Source organism: Nicrophorus vespilloides, unplaced genomic scaffold (assembly GCF_001412225.1).
Source record: "Nicrophorus vespilloides isolate i.1.1-1 unplaced genomic scaffold, Nicve_v1.0, whole genome shotgun sequence".
Classification (NCBI taxonomy): domain Eukaryota; kingdom Metazoa; phylum Arthropoda; class Insecta; order Coleoptera; family Silphidae; genus Nicrophorus; species Nicrophorus vespilloides.
In genome coordinates, this window is record NW_017095719.1 from 1 (window position 1) to 22,964 (window position 22,964).

At 41.0% G+C, this 22,964-nt stretch overlaps 5 protein-coding genes across 5 annotated transcripts; 4 read left to right on the forward strand and 1 right to left on the reverse strand.

Moving 5' to 3' along the window:
- Nucleotides 1-595: 595 nt before the first annotated feature.
- Nucleotides 596-2,249, forward strand: LOC108561077. The gene is made up of 3 exons (XM_017918864.1): nucleotides 596-904; nucleotides 955-1,090; nucleotides 1,179-2,249. The coding sequence occupies exons 1-3, from the start codon at nucleotides 800-802 to the stop codon at nucleotides 1,610-1,612; spliced, it is 675 nt and encodes a 224-aa protein (XP_017774353.1). The 5' UTR covers nucleotides 596-799; the 3' UTR covers nucleotides 1,613-2,249.
- Nucleotides 2,250-2,774: 525 nt separating this feature from the next.
- Nucleotides 2,775-3,802, forward strand: LOC108561100. The gene is made up of 4 exons (XM_017918900.1): nucleotides 2,775-2,982; nucleotides 3,069-3,234; nucleotides 3,299-3,511; nucleotides 3,582-3,802. The coding sequence occupies exons 1-4, from the start codon at nucleotides 2,839-2,841 to the stop codon at nucleotides 3,755-3,757; spliced, it is 699 nt and encodes a 232-aa protein (XP_017774389.1). The 5' UTR covers nucleotides 2,775-2,838; the 3' UTR covers nucleotides 3,758-3,802.
- A 639-nt stretch (nucleotides 3,803-4,441) lies between these two features.
- On the forward strand, nucleotides 4,442-6,046 carry LOC108561093 (WD repeat domain phosphoinositide-interacting protein 3). Its single transcript, XM_017918888.1, has 5 exons — nucleotides 4,442-4,716; nucleotides 4,770-5,048; nucleotides 5,110-5,450; nucleotides 5,571-5,808; nucleotides 5,926-6,046. The coding sequence occupies exons 1-5, from the start codon at nucleotides 4,653-4,655 to the stop codon at nucleotides 6,030-6,032; spliced, it is 1,029 nt and encodes a 342-aa protein (XP_017774377.1). The 5' UTR covers nucleotides 4,442-4,652; the 3' UTR covers nucleotides 6,033-6,046.
- A 1,481-nt stretch (nucleotides 6,047-7,527) lies between these two features.
- LOC108561083 (cGMP-dependent protein kinase, isozyme 2 forms cD5/T2-like) lies at nucleotides 7,528-22,790 on the reverse strand. The gene is made up of 7 exons (XM_017918877.1): nucleotides 22,479-22,790; nucleotides 13,534-14,449; nucleotides 10,199-10,418; nucleotides 8,989-9,225; nucleotides 8,787-8,933; nucleotides 7,819-8,628; nucleotides 7,528-7,758 (listed from the first exon to the last, which is right to left on the reverse strand). The coding sequence occupies exons 2-7, from the start codon at nucleotides 14,447-14,449 to the stop codon at nucleotides 7,593-7,595; spliced, it is 2,496 nt and encodes an 831-aa protein (XP_017774366.1). The 5' UTR covers nucleotides 22,479-22,790; the 3' UTR covers nucleotides 7,528-7,592.
- On the forward strand, nucleotides 9,289-9,975 carry LOC108561110. Its single transcript, XM_017918909.1, has 3 exons — nucleotides 9,289-9,489; nucleotides 9,549-9,713; nucleotides 9,770-9,975. The coding sequence occupies exons 1-3, from the start codon at nucleotides 9,442-9,444 to the stop codon at nucleotides 9,950-9,952; spliced, it is 396 nt and encodes a 131-aa protein (XP_017774398.1). The 5' UTR covers nucleotides 9,289-9,441; the 3' UTR covers nucleotides 9,953-9,975.
- Nucleotides 22,791-22,964: the final 174 nt, after the last annotated feature.

Consider the following 22,964-nt stretch of genomic DNA (forward strand, 5'->3'; position numbering starts at 1 on the left):
TTTGACGTTTCTGGAATGTGTGGAATGTTTGGAATTTTTGTTTTTTAACGTTTCTGGAATGTGAGGAATGTTTGGAATTTTTGTTTTTTGACGTTTGTGGAATGTGTGGAATTTGAGGAATTTTTGCTTCATCAAATGTAGATTTGATTGTTCATAGTTTCGCCCTAAATTGGGGCTCATCAGTGCAGTGCAGCCGAATTAACGACAAACTGCAGACTATGATAATAGAAAGAGCTTTACAAAGAGAAAAACTATTACCGTCGAGCGAATGAAAGATAATTGCTAGAAGGTAGAAAAGAGAGATTTGCAAAAAATGACTGGGAATAATAATTAGATATTAATGCTATTGATATAGTTAGAATCTGTTTTTGAAGGGCGATGCGATATTTTGTGTTGCCTAGCAGCAGTTGCGTGGGGAAGAGGCGATCGATGATTGGCAGAGAGAGGTATGTTTCATCGATGATGCTGTTGAGTGTGGTGGTCTTGTCGACGACGACCAGCTCAACTCGGATATTGTTATTTCCGGTTGCAATTGAATAGTGCGCATACGCTCTCTCTCTCTCTCTCTCTCTCTCTAACACCCTCTCCGTGGTGGTGACCACCGCGGGGGGTAGTGTTGTGTCAACAGGTTACAGCATCGCGGCGATGCGCAACTGCATCTCCAGCCAGCCTCCTCCCAGTGTTCGGGACGAGAACCGGAGAGTTCACTTTTGGCGCGAACACCCCCCGACGCAGACGATCATCACTCTCTTCAAAGCGTCTTCACGAACAACACCCCACGTCAGCAGAATAAACGACCATGAAGAAATTTCTGCTCTTTGATCCGCTGCAGAAACCGCCAAAAGAGTTCAGGACCATGAGAATCTTCTCCACTTCCACCAGCTTGGCCGGATTGACGATTATGGTAAGTATCAGCTGAAGAGAGCTGGATGGAAAACCATATCTCCATTGCAGATCCGCACGTTTAAAATACTCGGTTGGATGGTCTGTATGCTAATGATCTCCTGGATCTGCTACCTCCACGACAATGACTTCCCCGACACTAAGACGAACGAGGATACCATAGATAAGTACATCAATCAACTAACAGGTTGCTACTTTCTCTCATGTTATGCACGCACGCACGCACGCATACAAACATCATACATTTAGCATTATTGTTATTATTCTTGTTACAGCGAACTTACCCGCCATTTCAGCTGATGTGCGTTCTTACATCGACTTGTTCCTGACATTGCTCTCGCTGCTCGTCACCATCGTCGGCTTCATCAATTTTTGCGGTAACCTAATTAGAACGCCATACACGATGATCGACTGGCTATTCTACACCATCACGAACATCATCTACTTAATGTTCTTCGCCTCCCTCCTCAAACACTGCGAACAATTCCAGGAGGACGGGCCACTCCCTCAATGCTCCTCGATGTTATTAGAAGGAACCAAGAATAACCTCGTACTCTCCATCTGCAGCTGGCACCAGACCATGTCCTTCGCCCTCATCCATTTCGTCATCTTCGCCTACAGCCGCGAAAAACCCCTGTACATCAGCATACGAAAATTTATGAGCGACAAGAGGTTGAGGGAGAAAGGTCTAGAAGATGTAGCTTTTTAAGCATCATCATCATCATCATTATCATCATAGCAAAACGACCGCAACCGAATCAAGGACTACGCAAACGATAACCATGGCAAAGAAACAAAAAAAAAATAAATGAAAAAAGAAAACACGAAAAAAAGAGAATAGCGAAATCACGCCCCTTCGTTTATAGTGGGCGTTGATTTATATATAATAATCACCCAAATTCCTTTAGCGAAAGTGAAAAAAACGTAGGTCTCACCTGAATGTCCCCTTTATAAACTCATCCCTCCGAGAAGATAGATTTTAGAACGGCAACGAATCCCTCCTTCAAAACACCTTCCCCACATTTCCACCAAGCCGACGCTCACTCGATGACCTCCAAAAAAAAAATAATACAACTTCTTTACAATCTTCTCCATATCAATAACATACTTGCAAAACAAAGTGATGAACGTTACGAGCAAACGTTGTCGTTTCGAGAATTCGACGCTCGAACAGTCGTGATGTACTACGACGAAACTTGGAACCAATCCCACGAAACGCTTTAAGTAGAGTATCACAACAACAACAACAACGTTGCTCGAAACGTCGCCTCTGCACCGAATTTTTCGGTCATCGAATGGAAATGCGGAAGAAATATTTATGTTTATATATGTGTGTGTGTGATCCAAAAAAATGTATTTGAATTGCAATAAATTTATGAAAAGGCTGTTTTTCCTTATTTAATACACTTACCATTTTCAGCATTTAATTGATATCCAATAGAGACAACTCCTCGTAATAGAACCCTAAAAATATGAAAGAAAAACTTGAAAGAAACCAACGACAATATTGTAATACTTTACCTTTATTTCTTGAAGTGCAAGAAAACTTTAGGCAACTCAACATGCTTCCGAGTTGAAATGTCAGCTCTTTGTTTCACCTGAAAACATTAAAAAATCAATCAGTAACAATAATTAATTAAAATTTACCATCGATCAATATTAGAATTGAAAGACGAAAGAAACTAAATAAGTTTTGTAAGAAAAATGAAAACTTTTAGAATCGCCTATGTGTTGATTGCTGTTTATGTTGTGTGTTTGAATGTTGAAAATGTTGGTGGTTTGTTGCTTTTCTTTTTTAAATTATTGCAAGGTTACCTGGTATTAAAATCGATACGCGTTGTTACCCGCTTTATAGCGTGAGTGCGCTGGCGTCGCGACGCTCGCTCGCTGCAGTGGACCCGGACGACTGGACGACAAAGGAAGGAAGGCGCGATCATGAAGCTCCTCTCGATGCTTTCGGCGAAGCCGAAGAAACTGAACATGGTCCCGGTTACCATAACGAAGAAGAAGCTGAAACAGAAGAAAGCCAAATGGGACGCGCTGAGGATATCGTGCATCGTCTTCGGCATCTTCATATTCGTGAGTAGTAGTAGCACGCACTTTTTTTTACTAGGTCACTAGATCGATGTTTACCGTCGTCGTTGTCCACTTCTTGTTCTCCGTAGGTTGCGATTGGGCTGATAGCGACGCTGTCCATCATCGGGATGATGAAGACCATCACCGTGTGGGATCTGCTGCGCGAGGACATCGCCGAGCAGATGGGGGTGATCGACAAGAAGCATTCAGCGGCCAACATCGAGAAGCTCAAACTATCTCTGGACCAGGAAACAGGTGATTTATGCGCGATCTACAAATAAAAATTTGAAACTTAATTGAATTACTCATCTTGCAACAGTCTTCTCCTCGATCTGCATCATCTTCACCGGCTTCAGCACTCAGCTGACCTTCGCCTGCATCATCCTCCTCTACGGTCTCTTCACCGTAAACCCGCAAGCGCTGCTTGCCTGGATCATCTACTCCGGCACGAACATTATCTACATGATCCTCTTCGTCGTCTTCGTGGAACGTTGCTCCAACTTCGATTTTCTCACCAGGCGCATCAACATCTGTAAATCACACAATTCAATAATTTAATGATATTAAGGCGAGAATCGATTATATAACTTACATTTTCGCAGGGTTCGAGGGCTTCATGCTGTGCTTGATCGCCTACAACATCATGCTCATCAAGTACACCAGAAGCATCGACAAGAAGTTGACTCTGGTCGTCAAATCCAACGGAGGCTACAGTCACACCGTCAAGCCAGCTCCATCCGCGGAGATCACTGAAAAACCAGAAAATTACATTGTTTAAATGGAAATGAACGTACAATAACACAAAAGAAGACAGTGAACAAAACAACACTTGAATTCTATTGAAATTGATTGGTAGCGCTTTCGAAATTCTTCCAGAGCTATTTTTGTCGCTCTACTTACATTTACAAAAAGAGATTTTTTTTTTTAAATATTAATTTTTTTCCCTCTTTAACAAATATGATTATCGAAGAAAAGAATTTAACATTAGTACTAAGGATGATATTAAATAAACGTTAGCGAAAACTTTCTTTAAATAATTTCAAATTTCCGCTGAAAAATTCAAATTTTTGAATTTGGATATGCAACATAATTTACACATTTGCAATTATTAAAACTTAAGACATCTTTACGATTATTTAAGGCGTAACGAATTAGTAAATTGATTTGAAACTTTGATCCTAAATTTTGTAAATTATGAAAGTACAATTTGATATGTATGCAACTCTTTTTGCTCGCGCAATTATTTTTCAATTGTTTTATCGATTATTTATATGATTGATGATTAATCTATTATTGATTATTGGAAATATCTTAAGTGCTAGGATGTTATATAACTGTGACATTATCGATTTGACGTTTATCGTAGCGCGAAATTCGAAATGGGCGATTATTAAACCGGCGCGTAATCGGTTATCGATTGTAATTGAAGAACAACGATTTACTTACGTGGATTTCAATTAATTGTCTGCGCGTGTCGTGAATCGTGCGACTCGAGGTGCGGGTTTCTCGTTCGAATCGGAGTGAAACCGTTTCAGCTGTGACAGTTGTCGCCTAGGTTAGGTCAGTGTCAATAACAGACTTATTTTGGTGGTGGTCGAAACCAGTCAAAACAGTCTTCTCATTTCGTTCAAGAGGAATGATTTGAATAGGAGACAACAACAACAGTAGCAGCAATGAATTTTAAAGATAACCCTCGGACTAACGGACTCCTATACGCCGGCTTCAATCAAGATCATGGTTAGTGGAGATAAATGATTGTGTTTAGTTTTAATACCTTATCACATCTGCAGGTTGCTTCTCGTGTGGCACCTCCTCCGGGTTCAGGATATACATATGCGATCCGCTGAAGGAGAGGAGGAGGGATTTCGATTGCGGTGGTCTGGGCTACGTGGAGATGCTCTTCAGATGCAACTATCTGGCTCTGGTCGGAGATGGCAGCAATCCTGCCCATCCACCCGAGAAGATCATGGTGTGGGATGATGAGCAGAAGAAGATATCTTTCACGTTGGATTTCAGCTCACCTGTTCTGGCGGTGAAATTGCGTCGCGACAGGATCGTCGTGGCTTTGGGTAAGTCATCGAATCGATCAGCTGCGAATTATTTGTTCATGTTGTTATTTATCGTTTGCAGAGGGTGTGATCAAGGTGTTTACCTTCACGCAGAATCCGCAGCAGCTGCACGTCTTCGAGACGAGCAGCAATCCGAGAGGGCTGTGCGTTCTCTGTCCGAACAGCAACAACTCGCTGCTCGCGTTCCCCGGCCGGAAGACCGGGCACGTGCAGGTCGTCGATCTCGCGAACACGGAGAAGCCGGCCCTGGACATCGCCGCTCACGAGGCGGACGTCATCTGCATCTCGCTCAATCTGCAAGGCACCAGGTTGGCGACGGCCAGCGAAAAGGGCACTCTCATTCGCGTTTTCGACACAGTCTTTGGAAGCAAAATCGCTGAGCTGCGACGCGGCACCCATCAGGTTCGTATATTTGCTAAAAATATAAATAATTTGAAATATTGTGCGCGACAAGTTACAAGTCGTGTAGCCGGCTTTGTACATTATTGTTTTGTTTAAACATATTTTGTTTCTATTACCAAGGCAACGATCTACTGCATAAACTTCAACCATACGTCGACGTGCCTGTGCGTGTCGTCCGATCACGGCACCGTTCACATCTTCGCTCTGGACGACCCCAAGTTGAACAAGCAGTCGTCTCTTGCGAACGCCGCCTTTCTGCCCAAGTACTTCTCCTCCAATTGGTCCTTCTGCAAGTTCACCGTGCCCAGCGGACCTCCGTGCATCTGCGCCTTCGGCACCGACAACAACTCCGTCATCGGTGAGCGTCAACTGAATGTGCTGGCCAATCGGCGACCGTTGGACGCGCAACGGCTATCTCCCATTGGTCGACGCTCCTCTCACAAACAACCAATTGTTTATGTGTCGTTTGTTTCAGTGGTTTGCGCGGACGGATGCTACTACAAATTCATCTTCAACGTTAAGGGCGATGCGACGAGGGAGGTCAGCGCCCAGTTCCTCGAGATGACCGATGATCGTTCCTAAATTTAAAAAGAAAACACGGAACACCGATCACCACTACACAAAATTTATACATATGAGTTGACGTAGGCAACCAAGTATACTTACTTAAGTTCTTTATATCGCCGGGTCGTTTTGTTTGTCGCACCGATCACGCATGCAGAACACGCCCCCAAAACTCTATAATTTCTTCTCTCTCTCTCTATATATTCTATAAAATATATCTATTTTCTCTCTTTAAGTTACGTATGATTATTGATATCTTTTTTTTATTATAATTATTATTTGCTCCTGATTTAATATTACAAATAACTAAAAAAAAAACAAAATATTAAGTTTATATTTATAATTTTTTCTTTTCTTTTTTGTAAGGACGATTACTATTATTGTGTATGTATATTTATAAATACGTATAGATATATATTGAACTGTGCTGATTATATATATTTTTATCGATTAAATAAAATATTTTACGACAAACCTGCTGCTGCTTCTTGATCCGTTTTCAATTTCTCTCCCCTCTCCCGTTTCCATGGAGATTTGCAAATAATCTAATCTAGGTACAGATTCAGATGAAGAAACAAAAAGATACACGAGCTCTTGATTATTCCTTAAAAAGTAGTTTATTTGTCTTATTGGAAACGCCGAGATCGAACGGCGATTCGAACTCTCGCTAGTCATACACACACATGAAAACAAAAAATAAAATAAAATATAGAGTGAACCTTAATAAGGCTTCAAAAGATACAGTAAATTTTGCAACAATTGAATAATAATAATAATAGCGATAGTAGTAATTATAATAAAGTAACATTATCGTATATGATATATCTATATATATATATATAATTGCAGTAATAAAATTAGTTAAAATAATATGTAAAGTGTATACGAAAGTAAACATTGAAACAGGAAGATAAAATTTTAAAAATTATAAAATATTGCCGACGACGTTTTATCCTAACTAAAGCTACGATTAATTTAAATTAATTTAATTTAACAGATGATAGATAGACGCATCGTTTGAGTAGGAGAGACAGACAGAGAGAGAGAGAGATATTTAGACTCATTAAACCGATAACAATTATTTAAACTAACATTAGGTAACTTTTTCTTCGTATTATTAAAGTGTTAAATTCTCCTATGTGTATACATATTTATATTGTAGGGTAGCGATCATTAAAAAAAAAAATAATATTATTTAATATTTACATTATATAGTCGAAGGCACTTAGAGGTGAACGAAACGAAAACGAACGGAAGGTCCCGATTTAACAAATAATTACAAAAAAAACAATAAACGAAAATCTTAAGACTTAATGGCACATCGTTACACCTAGAATATGATTATCATTATTTACATTATCAGATAGCGGAAATCTATATATATGTATATGTATATATATATTCAGGGAATTTGTTTGCTCCGCTTCTCCGAATATCCAAGTGTGTCATGTATTTTTCGTGAGATTGCACGCTTCCTTTTTTCGATCGTCGTTTGTTCCACAGCCTCCTCCTCCTCCGTAATCATCATTTTGTTTGTTTCGTCCGCGCGCACCGCGTATTTCTGGTGCGAGTACGCAATTAAAAGTCCGCGTCCCAACCGGAAACGTCGTCTGGCGGTGGTCCGTCGTTATCTGGCGGATACTCGTCGAAGTTCGAGGTGTCCGTCACGTGCTGCACTTGCGGACAGATCGGCGGATCCAGAGTTCTGTTGCACAGACCCTCCCAGTTGAAACCGTCGAACCATCTGCAAATAATAACAATTAGCATGTTTGTGTTGAGGATATTTAGATTTGGTGAAACCTACTTGTGCTTCTGGATCTCGCTGATGCCGCCCTTCTGGTATCCGAGCCTCTCGGCCGGATTGTCCCTGCAGAGTTTCTTGATCAGAGCCATCGCGTTCCTGGTGATGTTCCTCGGGAACTCGATGGCGTCGATCCCCTTGAGGATGATGTTGTAGGTCTTCATGGGATCGGCGCCGGTGAAGGGCGGCGTCCCGGTGAGCAGCTCGAACATGAGGACACCGAGCGACCAGTAGTCGGCGCCGATGTCGTGGCCCTTGTTCAGGATGACCTCGGGCGCCACGTATTCGGGCGTCCCGCAGAACGTCCACGTTTTGCGGCCGCTCTGCAGCTTCTTCGCGAACCCAAAGTCCACCAGCTTGACGTACCCTTGCACGTCGAGCAGCAGGTTCTCGGGCTTCAGATCCCTGTAGATGATGTTGCGCGAATGCAGATAGTCGAAGGCTTCGACCACGCAGGCCGTGTAGAAGCGCGTCGTGCCGTCGTCGAAGTGTCCCTTGTCCCTGAGAACGGTCCACAGCTCTCCGCCCAGGCAGCTCTCCATCAGCATGTACAAATACTTCTTGTCCTTGAACGTCTTGAAGAGCTTCACGATGAACTCGCAGTTCGCGTCGCCCATGATCTCCTTCTCGGACATGATGTGCTGCTGCTGCCTGGTCTCCACGATCTGCGCCTTCTTCATCTGCTTCAGCGCGAACGACCTGTTCCCGTCGCCGTGGATCTGCACGAGCTCCACCCGACCGAAACCACCGACGCCAAGTGTCTTCAATATTCGCAGATCCGACAGCTTCACCGCCTCGAATTCTTGATTTATCCTAAATCACAACAACAACAACAACATATTAACAAACGTATTCTAAAGGCAACGACAAACTCACCGAATCTCCAATGCATTTCAAGTAGCATTTACAAAACGTTAGGGGGTTATTAATAAAATGAAATGTGTTAAATTGGAGATATCAAATAAACGTACCTTCGCCTGTCGGCGGATTCGTCCTTGTATTTAGTCCTGATCTCGTCCAAATTGGATATCAGCTGGTTGAAGGTCTCGCGGTCAATCACCAGGCAGGTGGAACCCTCCGGATCGTCGCAAATTATGTTCGCCGTTCGAAGATCGTCTCTGCAAAACGATATCGCGTCAATATCGACTAAAGACAGAAATAAGTATAATTTACCCTTGTAGCGCCTTCTCTCCGAAGAAGTCGCCCTTCTTCAGCGTCCGGATGAACTTCTCCTCCGTCGAGTTCGGCTGCTTCATGGTCACCTTCACCAGGCCCTTGCTGATGATGAAGAACGTGTCTCCGCGGGCGCCCTGCCTTATGATGTACTCTCCATTCGAGTACGACACCTCCTCCAGCACATCCGATATTTTGATCAGAGTATCTCCTGGTAAATTCTTGAAAAGCGGCACACTGACAAACAAAACAAACAATTATAAACAACAACCAACAAAAAAAAATACGTTAATTGCCTCGTTTTGCATAGGCCGATATATAGAGAAAACCGCATAACTGCCGGCAATTTCCGTTTCCTCGATCCAACGATTTCCCATCCGGTCCACACGAACCGTACTTAAAAACGCGCAACAGATCCGGAGTAATTGCATAATCGCATCTCTTAGCAGCGACATGACCACCACCATCCGGGAAATCCTCTTCATACTAACATTCGCGACAGTAAGTAGTAAAACGCATAAACAAACGTTTCATTTTGAGTTACTTCGTTCCAATTTCAGTGCTGCCAGACTCTGCCGAAGACGATTCGAGTCACGAAAGCCGAACACTGCGATCCGATCGCCGATTATCCGCTGAAGACCGCCGCGAAGTTTCGCACCGTTAAGGGCGTGCAGTACTTTGATTTCAACGCGAATTACACAATTCCATTCGCCTATAACGCAACAGTAATGAGTGATACTTGCCAAGTATGGTGTAAACGTGTATTTTTTTTAAATTTTAGATTGATTTTCACGTGGCCGTTTCGAAGAACGGCAAGAATTTCGTCCATCTGATGTCTCTGCACGAAGACGACGTTTGCAAATTTCACAAGAAGTACATGGGCGTATTCTACGATCAGATTTTAACGAAATTGGGTTTGCAGAAGGGCCAATGTCCCGTTCCCAAGGTTCCCTTTTGTTTTTAAGAAAATTAACGTACTAAGTAAAGTTTTTGTTTTCTTTTGCTTTTTTTAGGGAAATTATCAAATAAAAAATATGAAGTTAGACTTTAGCAGCATTCCGATGTACGCGTTTCCCACGGGAATAATCCGCGCTCGGCAAGTGGTCGAGAGCAAAGTTACCAAGAAGATATTGAGCTGCGTCGCGTTCGAGGTTACCAGTCAATGAAAGAGAGTTTCATTGTACTTTGTGTGTGTTTAGTGTTAATTTACCTCTTCAGGAAGTCCGTGTATTCGGCCTGTCTGATCAGACCGGTCCTCATCATGATCGTCTGGAAGCATGGTCTCTCGATGGCCCATAGTTTGCAGTCGGTGGCCGCCTTGATGGTGGCCGTCCTCTTGCAGTTGTAGAGGATGGCCAACTCCCCGAGGACCTTGCCCGGTGCTAAAGTGCTCAGATATTTGTTCTCTCGAGACACTTCCACGCGACCCTCTACAAAACACACCAAAAATAAAAATAAACAATTAGAAATAATAAAGAAATCTCAATTTGCAATACGATTTTAAAGAGTTTCAAATTTGATTCAGTTACGTAATCTTCGAACTTATTTGTAGAAAATCTGTTGTCAACTTTAGGTTTCTATATGAAAGTGCAGAAGAATTGGGAAGTGAAATTGTTTGCAAATGTAGAAGGAACGAAGTTGGATAATCGGAATGGAACTTTCTAGTTGCGTGGGTTCGAGGCCGAAAGGGCGTACGGTGTAAGAGAACGAGCGTCGATTAACCGAACAAAAGAGGCCGGAGCGAGTTAGTTGTTTAGTTAGTATGCCGAGCGTCGAACGCGGAAATTTCAAAACGCTTTGTAATAAATCACCGGAGGAAACAAACAAAATAATAATAACATCTAGAATTACTTAAAAAAAAACTTTACATAACTTTTTTTTTTGTCTCTTTCGTTCAAATATATTTCGAATGCAACGCGGATTTTGTGGTCTACGAAACCGCACGTACAACAGGACAGCATTTGCATTTAACACGTCGAAGAGAGAATAATGTATATTCATCTTCTAATTCAGCCGGAGCAATCGTTCAAGCCAGAGGTGTCCAAACTACGGCCCGCGGGCCAAACCAATTTCGTAAAATATAGGGCAAATATATCGGATGATCATTTGCAATCATTGCTAATAATTGGTGTTTCCGATTTGAATGCCAACTTTGAAGAAACTCTCCAGGAAAAAAAGTTCCACCGTTCCCATTAAAAATTGCATGAAATAATTTTATAATAATATAATTTAGACATGTTTGTTTAGTATTGTTATATCTGTAATTTACTATAAAAAATAAAATTCAATGCTGCTTTACTTGTAATAAGGTTTTTTAATTCACATATTTACAATTATTTTGCCCTCGCAGCAAAAAGTTTGGACGCCTCTGGTTTAAGCAATATATAGTATTCACCTCATCGCGACACCGATGGAAACGCAGCGGTTATGCAATTAAGAGACATCCGGTGAACTGGATCTGCTGTTTCCAGCGCGCGCTCTTTCTTTTCTCGTCTTTTCGCTCGAACGCTAATTGACTTTCAGTGTTTTTTTTTTTCGACAAAACAAACGACTCGTATAATACAGCACGCGCTTGTGTTGAAGTGAACACAACTTTGTTTTCATTCAAATCAAGTATGCATTAAACACTTGACCCGCATTAGTACGGTTTCAATCGGATTATCCGATTATGCCCCCAGAAAATTTTTCGTGGACGCCTATGGACTGAGTGAAAAGTCAAATATCTTACGTCAATTATAACCTTTAAACGTTTAAATTTTCTTATACATTTTTTAATGATATTGAAGCAATTTATAACAATTGTGGGAAAAATATTGAAATTTTATAATTCAAATATGCTTGCAGATTAATGCTATAGTTTATACAATTGAATTGCTAATATGCTAATTGTTCAATACTGAAAATGTTAAATGTATGACAATATCACGTATGTTCTAAATTGCTTCAAGAATTATTAAAATATGTATAAGAAATGTATTGCGTTTGAAGTTTGTAATTGACTTAAGATATTTGAGGTTATTACTCAGTCAAAATCAGTGGCGTACATAGCAACTAGCAACTATTATTTATAATTAATGACCCACCGGTGGGTCATGCCGTCGTCAATGTGTTAAATATATATAATTTGCGCAAATCACGCAAGCTTATTGTCATTTTTTTGACAATGACCGATTTGATAGTGGATCCGCAGATCCGCACGTGGGTCTTCCTGCCCATCGTCCTCTTGACGTATCTGGCGGGAGTGTTGCGTCACTATTTAACAGTGCTGCTGAGGAACGAGAGACCGGTGCAGATCGAGAGGATCCGGGAATCGCAATCGCTGCAACGCGCCGAGTTGACGCGGAGGAACGGAAGTTACATTCCGAGAGCGGGATTCGAGGCGAGGAGGAACGCTTTCGTCGCCGAGAACATCGGCACGCTGCAGGAGGTCCCCAACCAGACGAATCGTCATCAGCTGCCGAACGTCTTCGGCGAGGATTCGTCGGCGCTGAGGGAAACCTTCATGGCGAACCTGGTGAACTATCTGCCGATGGTTCTGATCGGCAGCTGGTTGATGTACCAGCTCTCCGGTTTCATCCTCACCAAGATCCCCATCCCGTTGACGCTGCGCTTCAAGCACATGCTGCAGAAGGACATCTACTTATCCGACCTGGAGGCGGAATGGGTCTCGTCCGCGTCCTGGTACTTCCTCAACGTCTTCGGCATGAAAAGCATCTACGCGATGACGCTCGGTGAGAACAACTACAGCGAGCAGAGTCTCGAGCAGGCGGCCGTGGCGATGCCGCAGGTTGCTGGTCGCGACCACCTGAAGAACGAGGTGGAGGCTTTGGTCATGTGCCAGCACGCGTTCTTCGCCGAAGAGGAACAACACTTCATCGTTTGGTAAGAAAGTCTGGATGTGGGCACGGCCGGTTCTATTTCCTGCACGCGCCTTCGAGGCACGCCCGATTGCATCACTTGCTGCAATCCATTTCTTTTTCGCCGAATGCCAACAGAAAGCGGTAACACCTAGATGGCGCCTCTCAAATACACACACCATTCCATAACACCAACATTACCCATTCACATTTCAAATTAAATGTTATGTTTTTTTCTTCTTCTTATTAACAAATAAATATTTACGCTATTTGAATTTCCAATATAAAATTGTAGATGGCGCAACAGAAATATGAATGCACGGTATGCAATATTCGTACTGATGCAACGATCACTAAATATTAATTCGAAATTCAATTATTTCGAACACCTCTCTCGTGGTGAATGGTACACAACGCAACGCAGTACGGATAAATCAGCAGGCGATTTCTGTTTCGCAACGTTTCAAAATGATTAAACGTTTGCTATTTTGCGCAAGTTTTCGTTACAGATTCAATCGCATTTATTTATGAAACTGTGGTAAACTGTGTAATTTCGCACGATTAAATTTACTTTGCAATGTACATGCAAATATCAGGGTTTCTCGACCTCGCCGTGACCCGATTGCTAAGCTGACAGCTGTCATTACAACATGAAACATACGAATTTTCGAGTTACCTGTGAACTTACCAGAAATCGAGTTATCACAAATGCTATCACAATTATCACTTTGGGCGTTTGTCAGGTTGCCCGTCCTGCGTTTTCGCACGCCGTACGAGTGCACGGGGACGACGAGCTTCGGTCTGGGTATGAGGAAGTCGTCGCCCTTGACGGCCGCCTTGTTCTTTATGGGGCTGGTGCGACCGTTCTTGTACAGATCGAAACCGTGCCGTTGGTCGTCATCGTTGTAGCTCGAGTTGGAGGTGAAGGAGTCGCTCTTGCGATTCTGGAACTCTTCCAGCGAGTCCAGACTACCGGACGCTGACAGATCTGGAGAACTGCGGCAGATGTTCTTCGGCGGAAGTCGCTGCCTGATCTTTTTGCTGTGCTCGTAGTAACCGCTGTCGTTGCGCGTCAGCCTGGTGGAGCTCAGGATGTACTCGTTCTGCTCGTCGATCCACTGGCTGATCCTCTCCGGATCCTCGGGCTCGTCGAGCCACGGAGGCGGATCTCCGATCTCCACGCTCTTGTCGTTGAATCGCACCGACTTCTTCGCGTGCTCTTGCGTGATCACCACGTTCCTGCCGATCTTGAATCTAGGCTGGAACAGGGCGTGCACTCCCTCCTGGAAGTCGTGCCGCGTCTTGGAGTTGATGCGCGCCAGACAACGATCGGAATGATACTTGGCGCCGCCTCGCACGCTTCCGTTCTTCGAGATTTCTAGTCGGTCTGACGATGGCTGTCCGGTCATCTCCTCCAGCAAGGTCTGGTACTGGCCCAGCTTGGAGGCGGCCTTAACGCTTCCCGGTGCCTGCGGCGCCGAATTCCCCGCTTCATTCCAGTTGGCCTCGTACAGTCTGTCCCTGGTGCTCGTAGGCACGTCCATCTCCAGCCAGGCCGGATCATCGTTCTGCACGGCCTTTCCGGGGTAATGCTTAATCCTCATCTTCAAAATCAAATACACATCAATATCATCAACACCAATCAACATCATCATCATCATCGTCGGACCAGAGAGAAAACCGGTTTCGCCGCAAATCGGACACAGATGGCGTTGTTCGCCTAACCCTTTCCATTCAACAACGAAAAAAAGACGTAAATATATAAAGATCTAACCGTGCGTTGGAAATGTTCTGCGGAATTGAGCGGAACGGAGCGGGTTCAACTCGGATCGCGGTTGTATAGGTCATGAGGCGAAGAGAAAGAGAGTGAGAGAGAGAGAGACCCAATCGACCGGCAACGCCACTTACTCAGCTCGCCGCGATCCGATACCGCACTTTTACGCCAACGCCGCTCTTTGACAGATCTAGGTTAGATAAATGTCAAAAGTGGAAAGCTCATTTCCACAAACATCATTGGAAATTTAATATAAAAAAAGACACACACTCTGATAGCTCAACTCCAATCAAAATAAATTATTCGATAACAAAACAAAACCATTAGTCAAAATAACTGTCATTAATTGACAGTTACCTAACCTATTATTATAATCACAATGAAACAATCAGTTAATTTCGAATTTGATTAGGTGTGGGAGTAAACAATATGATCAATTTCATATAACACGAATATAGTCAAACTTATTGTTCCGGAGATCCCAAACATCATATCTATCTAACCTGAATTGTTCAAACAAGGTCACGAAGCCAACCCAACCATCACAATGTGACAGATCGAAATAAAATTTAATCGCCATTATTTATGAGTTCACCAACGCGAAATTGGTAACCTCATTACTGTCTCTATCAAAGCTTGTTGATAATAATAATAACTGAATCTTACACTTAAAACAGATGTCATCTACATAAATACACGGATGACGTTCTTACGCGAAACCTCTTTACGAATATGATGCACGGAAGGTCAACGAAATTAATTAATTTGAACAACAGTTAAATTAAGAATTCCAAAGCAGATTTACGTTAGTCAGAATTACAAGAATGTAATCGTAAAACAATTACGTTGTAGATGATGTTTAGGAGACGTGCGAATTGGATGGACAAAAAAAAATCATCATTGCCAGATGACAGATGTCATTTACATTATAACCTCGATGACGTTAGAAGAACTAACGGACGCCTCTAGTGGCGTTATATTTATTTATTTATTTATTTTTTATTTCATTTACTATTCGTAAATTGTTTCTACCGTTTACGAAATTTCCGGGTCGAATCACGCGCGATCGCTTTGCGTGTGTGTGCGCCGGTGTGCGTGATTAACTGTTGTGCAATGGCCAATTGGAATTGAAACAACTAGTGAGGAGGAGGACGAAGAAAGGAAAAAGATAATAATAATAAGAAGTTTGAAGTCAAACAAGGATTATAATTAATCCGAGGCGAGTCGCGCACTTTGTTCGAATTCCGCGCCGAATGCGGCTGCCGGAGAGACGGAGACGGAGAGAGAGATAAAGGAAAGGAAGAAAAGCTTATATGAATATGGACCGTATGCAAATACGGTGATTTTGTCCTTGCAAAGTTGCATTTATTATTCGCATTAGGTTACACTTTGTGCATGTAGATTTAGTAATGTAGTTTTGGTTAATCAAGCAACTTAACCAATTCAAATAGTTTTGACTTTGACGTTCAGATCGATGAATGTCAAAACTAACCCTAAATGTCACAATTTCGTAATCAGCTGGTTTAAGATTAGCTGCCATTTTGAATTTTCGACTACAAATGAATATGAAACAAAAACAAAGCAGTGCGATTAATCTAAGAACTGTCAAAAGAGATGTTTTGCGGAATTTGACGTCCGGAATGTTTACTGCGCTGTTACATAAGCATTTCGTTTGTTTGGTTTGTGTACGTAGATTCAGTCATGTAGTTTTGGTTAATCAAGCAACTTAATAAATTCAAATAGTCTTACTTTTGACTTTGACGTTCAGATCGATAAATGTCAAACCTAACTCTAAATGTCATAATTTAGTAATCAGCTGGTTTTGGGATTAGCTGCCATTTTGAATTTTCGACTACAAATTAATATGAAACAAAAACAAAGCAGTGCGATTAATCTAAGAACTGTCAAAAGAGATGTTTTGCGAAATTTGACGTCCGGCATGTTTACTGCGCTGTTACATAAGCATTTCGTTTGTTTGGTTCGTGCATTCAGAGCGTGTCGGAAGAGATGTTCCGAGACTCTCGCATTAGAGCAGCCACTCTTCTATAAATAGTATGTGACGCGAAATTGTCCGAAAGGACAAGAATCATTGCCAATTTGGTAAAAGACGGAGGTGTGGTGTACCCACGAGGGGTCGTTTATCCGAAAAATTGTGTGCGCGTGGGTTTCTCGATTCCTGTGGGAGTCGAGTGAAAGCGAATGCAGGAGGATTTTGCAGAGGATTTTGCGAACATTAGAAAGTGCAAATAATGTTTATTTTTAAATAATATTGAATTATTAATTTCCCGAGAAATACCAACGAATCGACAACAAACAAAAAAAATATAGAAATAGAAAAGAAGTATGAATGCATGCACTACAAACTAGGCGCATTAATAATGCCACCGCGATAATAATAACTTTCAATTTCCTGTCCAGAGATTTATTTTTCTTACTTTCGTTCTCTCCGGTGCTCGTTGCTCGCTCTGGGCTTCGGGCACATTATTTTTTTTCCCTTCGTCGTCTCACCTTTACTCTCCGCAATATTTCAATCTTTATTTTTTTTATTTCTCTCTCTCTCTCTCTCTGTTTCACTCGAAATTTAAACGCGGTTATTATAAATTATGAATTCTGGCCGGCCTTGGGTCGCTCCGGTTCTTGTGTTTGGAAAGCAAAACCATCATCGTCGTCGTCGTTAACTCAGCTCGATCTTCCTCTCTCGACCAATTACATTTATACAATTTCCTAACAACCCCGCGCGCACGCAACCCTGAACCAAAAACAAAAAATTATAGCAAACTATAGAAACAATCGGTCGACAGTCATTTTTCATTCATTTGTTTGTATAGATGGCGCGTATTTCTAAATGTCAAATTGACATACGAGATGTCAAAAAAACGAAACGAAGGTGGCGTGCCAATAAGAGACGTTTGAGAGGAAACAGTGAAATTCTCGAGATTTTCAAACGAAACGCTTCTTCGTACCCCATCTCACCTCTTCGTGATCGTGTTTTTTTTGTGTGTTTCTTCTCTCATTTTTCTTTTTCTTTTTTCATTCTTTCCGTTTCCGAGAATGGAACTCTCCGCGTTCCGCGGGCAACTTAAGGCCGCGCAATTTCTAAACTTTCCAAAACGCCTTTTACAGCCGGAAATTTCACGAAGGAAAAACGCGTGTTAACACGAAAACACCATCCGATAATAACAGCTATCAATCTCGAGTGAAACTCACAAATTATATACACACACAAACACACCCCTATTTCATAAACTCTTTTATGTACTTAGTTAAGTTGACTTGAATTTCGAAAAGAGTTAATTAAGTCGTTTGACATTTGACATAAACTTCAATGTGACATTTGCTGTCACCGTTGACATGGGTAGCCGCCTTTGACATTTCGGGTTTGTTTCGTGTGTGTCACCGAATTTGGTATGCATGCAAAGCGTTGAGCGTCGATTGAGTCATCACATAAAAATATAAAATAGGTAAAAAAAAAACTTTTACTTTCATTGCGAGACGCAAGAGTTTTTGTATTCTGCAACCTTAATTTAAATGCATCGAACAAAACGAAATAACCATAAAACTAACGGAATAATCCGTGAGTGAACGGGAGCGGCGATCTTCAAAAAAAAAAATAAATAAATAAATAGAAGAGTCTCTCCGATATGCAGGAATCGAATTCGATTGGCCTAGTTCGTTCGCCGTTTGCGTAATCATTTCGAATGCCTTTTCGGGAAATTAGCTCCGCTCCGCAACGCGTTTATGTAACGCGACTAGACAAACGAATATATACAGACAACAAAAAAAAAAGAGTATAAAATCTCATAATCGACGCGAAACCTTTCGCAACTCTGTGTAAAAAAATAATGGTAAAACGATAAGCGTGCGTCTCCAGTTTCTTGACGAAATCCGAGAGGCTCTTTTGCAAATCACCTCTTTGCCATTCGTATCGAATAGCTGCCGTTCAAGGTAGAAGCAACAACAACAAAAAAAAGTTCGTAAACGTAACGTAACGTAAGAGAAACAACAGCAACAACAACAACAAAAAAAATGAGCAATGTTTGCATAAGCGATTCGATCTATTTCTGGAATAGAGGCAAGTATGTCACCAGAAGCGTCCGCATTGTTGTCAGCAATAGAAATTTGACGTTTCGTTGTTTGCATAGTGTGTAAAAATCAGCGTTTCCTAACGCAGTTGCACTGCGATTTGTGACAGCTGTCATGTAGCAACTTAACGCCGTCTAAGATGTGACGCGCATCGTATATGACATATAAAAAAGTGCATTGTTTTTGCGCTAATGAAATCTGTCATATTTGGAGTGACAGGTGACAGATGATGTATGCATGTCTTTATGTTTGTTTGGGGTGCCCGTCTGGGTCGAAAGCGAGTTTGTATTCGCGATGTGAATGATTGATAATATGTTGGAGAGTAGTAAGTGAGCGAGGGCGAAACGAGAGCGCCTGTTTTACATTGAGCGGTGGCGGCAGCATCCGGTTTTCACTTGCTCTCAGCTGGTTAACGTCTTTCGTCATTCCGACCGAAGATGATGATAACAACAACAACAAACGATACGACTCCCTTTTATAACATTATTATTTAGTTTTAAATTGGGTTCAATTTTCCAGAAGCTTCTTTGATTAGTCAGCAATTACACGATGGTGGAGTGAAACTGGAGCAAAGATTATGAGGGTTCACACAAATACCAAAGAAAAAATGCTAATTATACATACACGCCATCTATGTTCCGCATTTCAACGTCTAATTTGATAAACGTTAAATTTTCGTAAATCAATTAAAACATTTTAAATGTTTTTTCAAACTATTATTGATACGCCATCTACATTCAACAATGGAATTAGTCAGAATTGCGTTTACTTAAATTGGGATGAGACTGTGGTAACAGCAATTAGAAAGTTGATTGGCGAATCGAAATTCGTAGTCGTCTCCACTCGGAAATGTCAAATGCTTTTGATTTTCTTTTGTTTCGCTTTTCTCTGCATCAATCACGTAGCCTTGGCATACAAACGTTTTCTTCTTTTATTTTCTCTCGTTTCGCTCACACTCTTCCGTAATTACCAACTAATAATTAGAAATATAATAAATATTATACATTTTTCGTTGTTATTTGTTACGCGTCGCGAACTTCTTTTCTAAGTAAGTACGTAACGAGGAGCAAGCAAGCAACGAGAACAGAAGAAGGCCGACTTGCGGATGCCGGGCACGTCCTGAAATTTCTCGATAGAAAACTGTACACATTCGCAACTACAGTAAGTAAACGCGTTTGTTCGAACGTGACGTATTACAGTCAACATGCGAGGCCGAAATTCCCAAGGATCTGGTGACCTTCCCTCCACGAATTTAAAGCGGGAATATTTCACCCAGAGAAGAAGTCAAGGAACAAATGATAACATTAAAAAGAAAAACATATGCGGTAAAGATTAAAATCGCTTTCGTCGAATAAAATGCAAAGCGTGATTCACGATGTAAAACAAGTGTTTTCCGCGAAAACAAACAGTGATTCAAAACTTGTTCGAGTTAATAAACTATCAACAGATAGGAAATATCAACTTGTATTGTTTTTCCTTTCCCATTATTTGTTTAACTTTTATCGAGTTAAACCATGTGCGAAATTATAATGATGCACGAAACGGCGACCGTTTCGCCTCCTCTTGCGTTCGTTCGAACATATTTCGCTGCCATTAATAGAGCGTGAAACGTTGGAAAAGTGCAGAAAATGCTGTTTCGTGTGCATGCATTTTAATCCTTTTATATAATGTTCATTCGTTAAATTTATTTATATATAAAACTAATTCGTTTTGATTGTATTGTGTGTTGTCTAAAAATTGGTAAAAATTTAGTATTTTTGTTGGGAAATACATATTTTTGGGGTTGGCACCAAGATTAAATATGTTGTTTTTCCAATTGGAATAGCGCATTCGCTTAGAAACGCATAGGGCGGAGCTTAATAATAGTTTTTTTTGTTAATTTAAATATTTACTTTGGCAGCATCGTCATGTGAAGTTTGCTTTAATTCAAATTTTTTTTTGACATTTATTTTGAATTTGGTGAACGTTTATTATCGTCGCTGGTGATTTAATATTCGGTAAGTAGTTAAATATAAGTCTTACGTAAATGCGTGCGTTCATTCATTAAAGATAATTAATTTAAATTAGAGATTACGTCTGCGTTAACGCGTCGAATAAAGGATTAAATGTAATGTTCATTCGTTAAATTTTTATATATATAAAACTAATTTGGTTTGATTGTATTGTGTGTTGTCTAAAAATATGGTAAAAAATTAGTATTTTTGTTGGGAAATACATATTTTTGGGGTTGGCACCATGATTAAATATGGTGTTTTTCCAATTGGAATAGCTTCATTCGCTTAGAAACGCATAGGGCGGAGCTTAATAATAGTTTTTTTTTTTGTTAATTTAAATATTTACTTTGGCAGCATCGTCATGTGAAGTTTGCTTTGATTCCATTTTTTTTTGACATTTATTTTGAATTTGGTGAACGTTTATTATCGTCGCTGGTGATTTAATATTCGGTAAGTAGTTAAATATAAGCCTTACGTAAATGCGTGCGTTCATTCATTAAAGATAATTAATTTAATTAGAGATTACGTCTGCGTTAACGCGTCGAATATAATTGATCTTTTTAGAGCAAACGAAAGCAAAGAATAAGAATTTCTATGAGTCTCACATTCGGATTTCAATTATCAATTGTGGGCTCGATGGAGCGGGAACAAGGTTTAGATTTTCATCGTCTCTTCATACAATGATTAAGTTAAAAACTATAATTTTGTTTTTCGTCTAAACTATTAAAGATTGTGGAATTTATGGAATCGTTGAAGCTTGACGGAATATTCTTGGAATTCGTGTAGAATACAAGTTTTTTTTTGTTACTCCTTAAAGTTACAAATAATCATAATACATTTTCTTGGGTTTTTACACAAATTTGAAACTTAAAAATCGAGATAAACGTAATAATTTGAGTTATTTATAGAAATTTGTATAGAGTTTACAACATAATTTAGTAAACTGACGAAGTAATGTTGGGAATTGAAATTTCTTTTTCGCAGAAATTGACCGACGAAAGAAATGTTAACACACACGAAAAAAAGAAAAACCGAAGGTGAAGAACCGAAGGATCGAGTGGTAAATTGGTTTGGCGTGTCCGAAGGAAGAAATTAAAACCGAAGAAGAAAAAAAAAAGGTAAGAAAGGACTGGATAATAATGAAGGTGTAAAAAAGGCACCTCGACTACCTAATAGGACTGGTCGCAGGAGAATAAAAACGACAAAGCTTCAACTTCTCAAATTATAATGAATATTCGAACGTAAGACTTTTGCATAACCGAAATAGTTGCGCGGCAAATTACGAGAGCAAAACCGAAAGTTTTGCACCAAATTGCATTAATTAGACGTTACGCAATGTCAAAAAAAAATATAGAGTAAGTTAAACGGAATCTAATTGCGGAATAGAATTTGTCTAATTATATTTCAATTTCTTGCGCTGTATTTTCATTCGCAGATTCGATCTCGATGTAATCGCGTTAATTGGGAGCATTCAATTACGCAATTATTATAATATTGAGTATTAACAAGTGGGTTACAAGGAATACTGGAAAAGGTGAGATATTGAACTAGTTTTTGTTTTGTTTTAATGGTGATTATGATGATGAAGTTTGAGGTCGAAAATCGGTTTCCGGATTAGAATGTGTATGTGTATATCTCTCTCTTTCTCATTTTAGAGGTCAGGACGAAAACGTAAATCTAAATAACGTTTAAATTAATTTGTGCGTTATAAAAAAAACGAAACGAGTTTTCTCTGTATGCGTCCGAAGAATCAGTTGATTTTTCTGTTGCGATAAATCTTACATTTCGTTTGGTAAATTCCTAGTTCGATTGTCGTGGTTAACGAGTGTTGTTGTAGATGATGCTGTCCAAGAGGTTCAGGACCTGAAGTTAAATCCAATGGAGGCACACATATTGCACGCGGGTGTCGAACGTTCACTTTCTTGAGGATCCGAAACGCGAATTTCGTGGTGCGACGGAGAAGAGATCGCGGACCGGCGACGACGGCGGTGCTTTCTGTTCGGACGTCGGCCGAAGACTGAGTGACTGACGCAAGCGGAGTTTCGTTGCTGCTTTGTCCGTCTGACTGACTACAAACTGGCTGCTGCTGGCTGGCTGGATGGATGGAGAAGAGGAAAGGTAGAGGAGGCTCGGGTGGAACGAGAACCCGGACCCGGGGTCTGTGACGGGTCTGTCCTGTCCTCTCTGTCCCGCCACCATCATCGTCGTGTTCGTGGGAAGAGAGGAAAGCAGCAGCAGCAGCGGCAGACTCGGCGGTTCAACACCACA

Coding starts and splice junctions, on each gene's coding strand:
- LOC108561077 (XM_017918864.1), top strand. CDS start 800: ATGAAGAAATTTCTGCTCTTTGATCCGCTGCAGAAACCGCCAAAAGAG. Junction 905..954: donor TGGCCGGATTGACGATTATG/GTAAGTATCAGC, acceptor TCTCCATTGCAG/ATCCGCACGTTTAAAATACT. Junction 1,091..1,178: donor GTACATCAATCAACTAACAG/GTTGCTACTTTC, acceptor TTCTTGTTACAG/CGAACTTACCCGCCATTTCA.
- LOC108561100 (XM_017918900.1), top strand. CDS start 2,839: ATGAAGCTCCTCTCGATGCTTTCGGCGAAGCCGAAGAAACTGAACATG. Junction 3,235..3,298: donor ATCTCTGGACCAGGAAACAG/GTGATTTATGCG, acceptor ATCTTGCAACAG/TCTTCTCCTCGATCTGCATC. Junction 3,512..3,581: donor CACCAGGCGCATCAACATCT/GTAAATCACACA, acceptor ACATTTTCGCAG/GGTTCGAGGGCTTCATGCTG.
- LOC108561093 (XM_017918888.1), top strand. CDS start 4,653: ATGAATTTTAAAGATAACCCTCGGACTAACGGACTCCTATACGCCGGC. Junction 5,049..5,109: donor CAGGATCGTCGTGGCTTTGG/GTAAGTCATCGA, acceptor TATCGTTTGCAG/AGGGTGTGATCAAGGTGTTT. Junction 5,809..5,925: donor CGACAACAACTCCGTCATCG/GTGAGCGTCAAC, acceptor CGTTTGTTTCAG/TGGTTTGCGCGGACGGATGC.
- LOC108561110 (XM_017918909.1), top strand. CDS start 9,442: ATGACCACCACCATCCGGGAAATCCTCTTCATACTAACATTCGCGACA. Junction 9,490..9,548: donor TCATACTAACATTCGCGACA/GTAAGTAGTAAA, acceptor TTCCAATTTCAG/TGCTGCCAGACTCTGCCGAA. Junction 9,714..9,769: donor CATTCGCCTATAACGCAACA/GTAATGAGTGAT, acceptor TTTAAATTTTAG/ATTGATTTTCACGTGGCCGT.
- LOC108561083 (XM_017918877.1), bottom strand. CDS start 14,449: ATGAGGATTAAGCATTACCCCGGAAAGGCCGTGCAGAACGATGATCCG. Junction 10,419..13,533: donor TTGTGATAACTCGATTTCTG/GTAAGTTCACAG, acceptor TGTGTTTTGTAG/AGGGTCGCGTGGAAGTGTCT. Junction 8,629..8,786: donor GAATCCGCCGACAGGCGAAG/GTACGTTTATTT, acceptor GTTGTGATTTAG/GATAAATCAAGAATTCGAGG.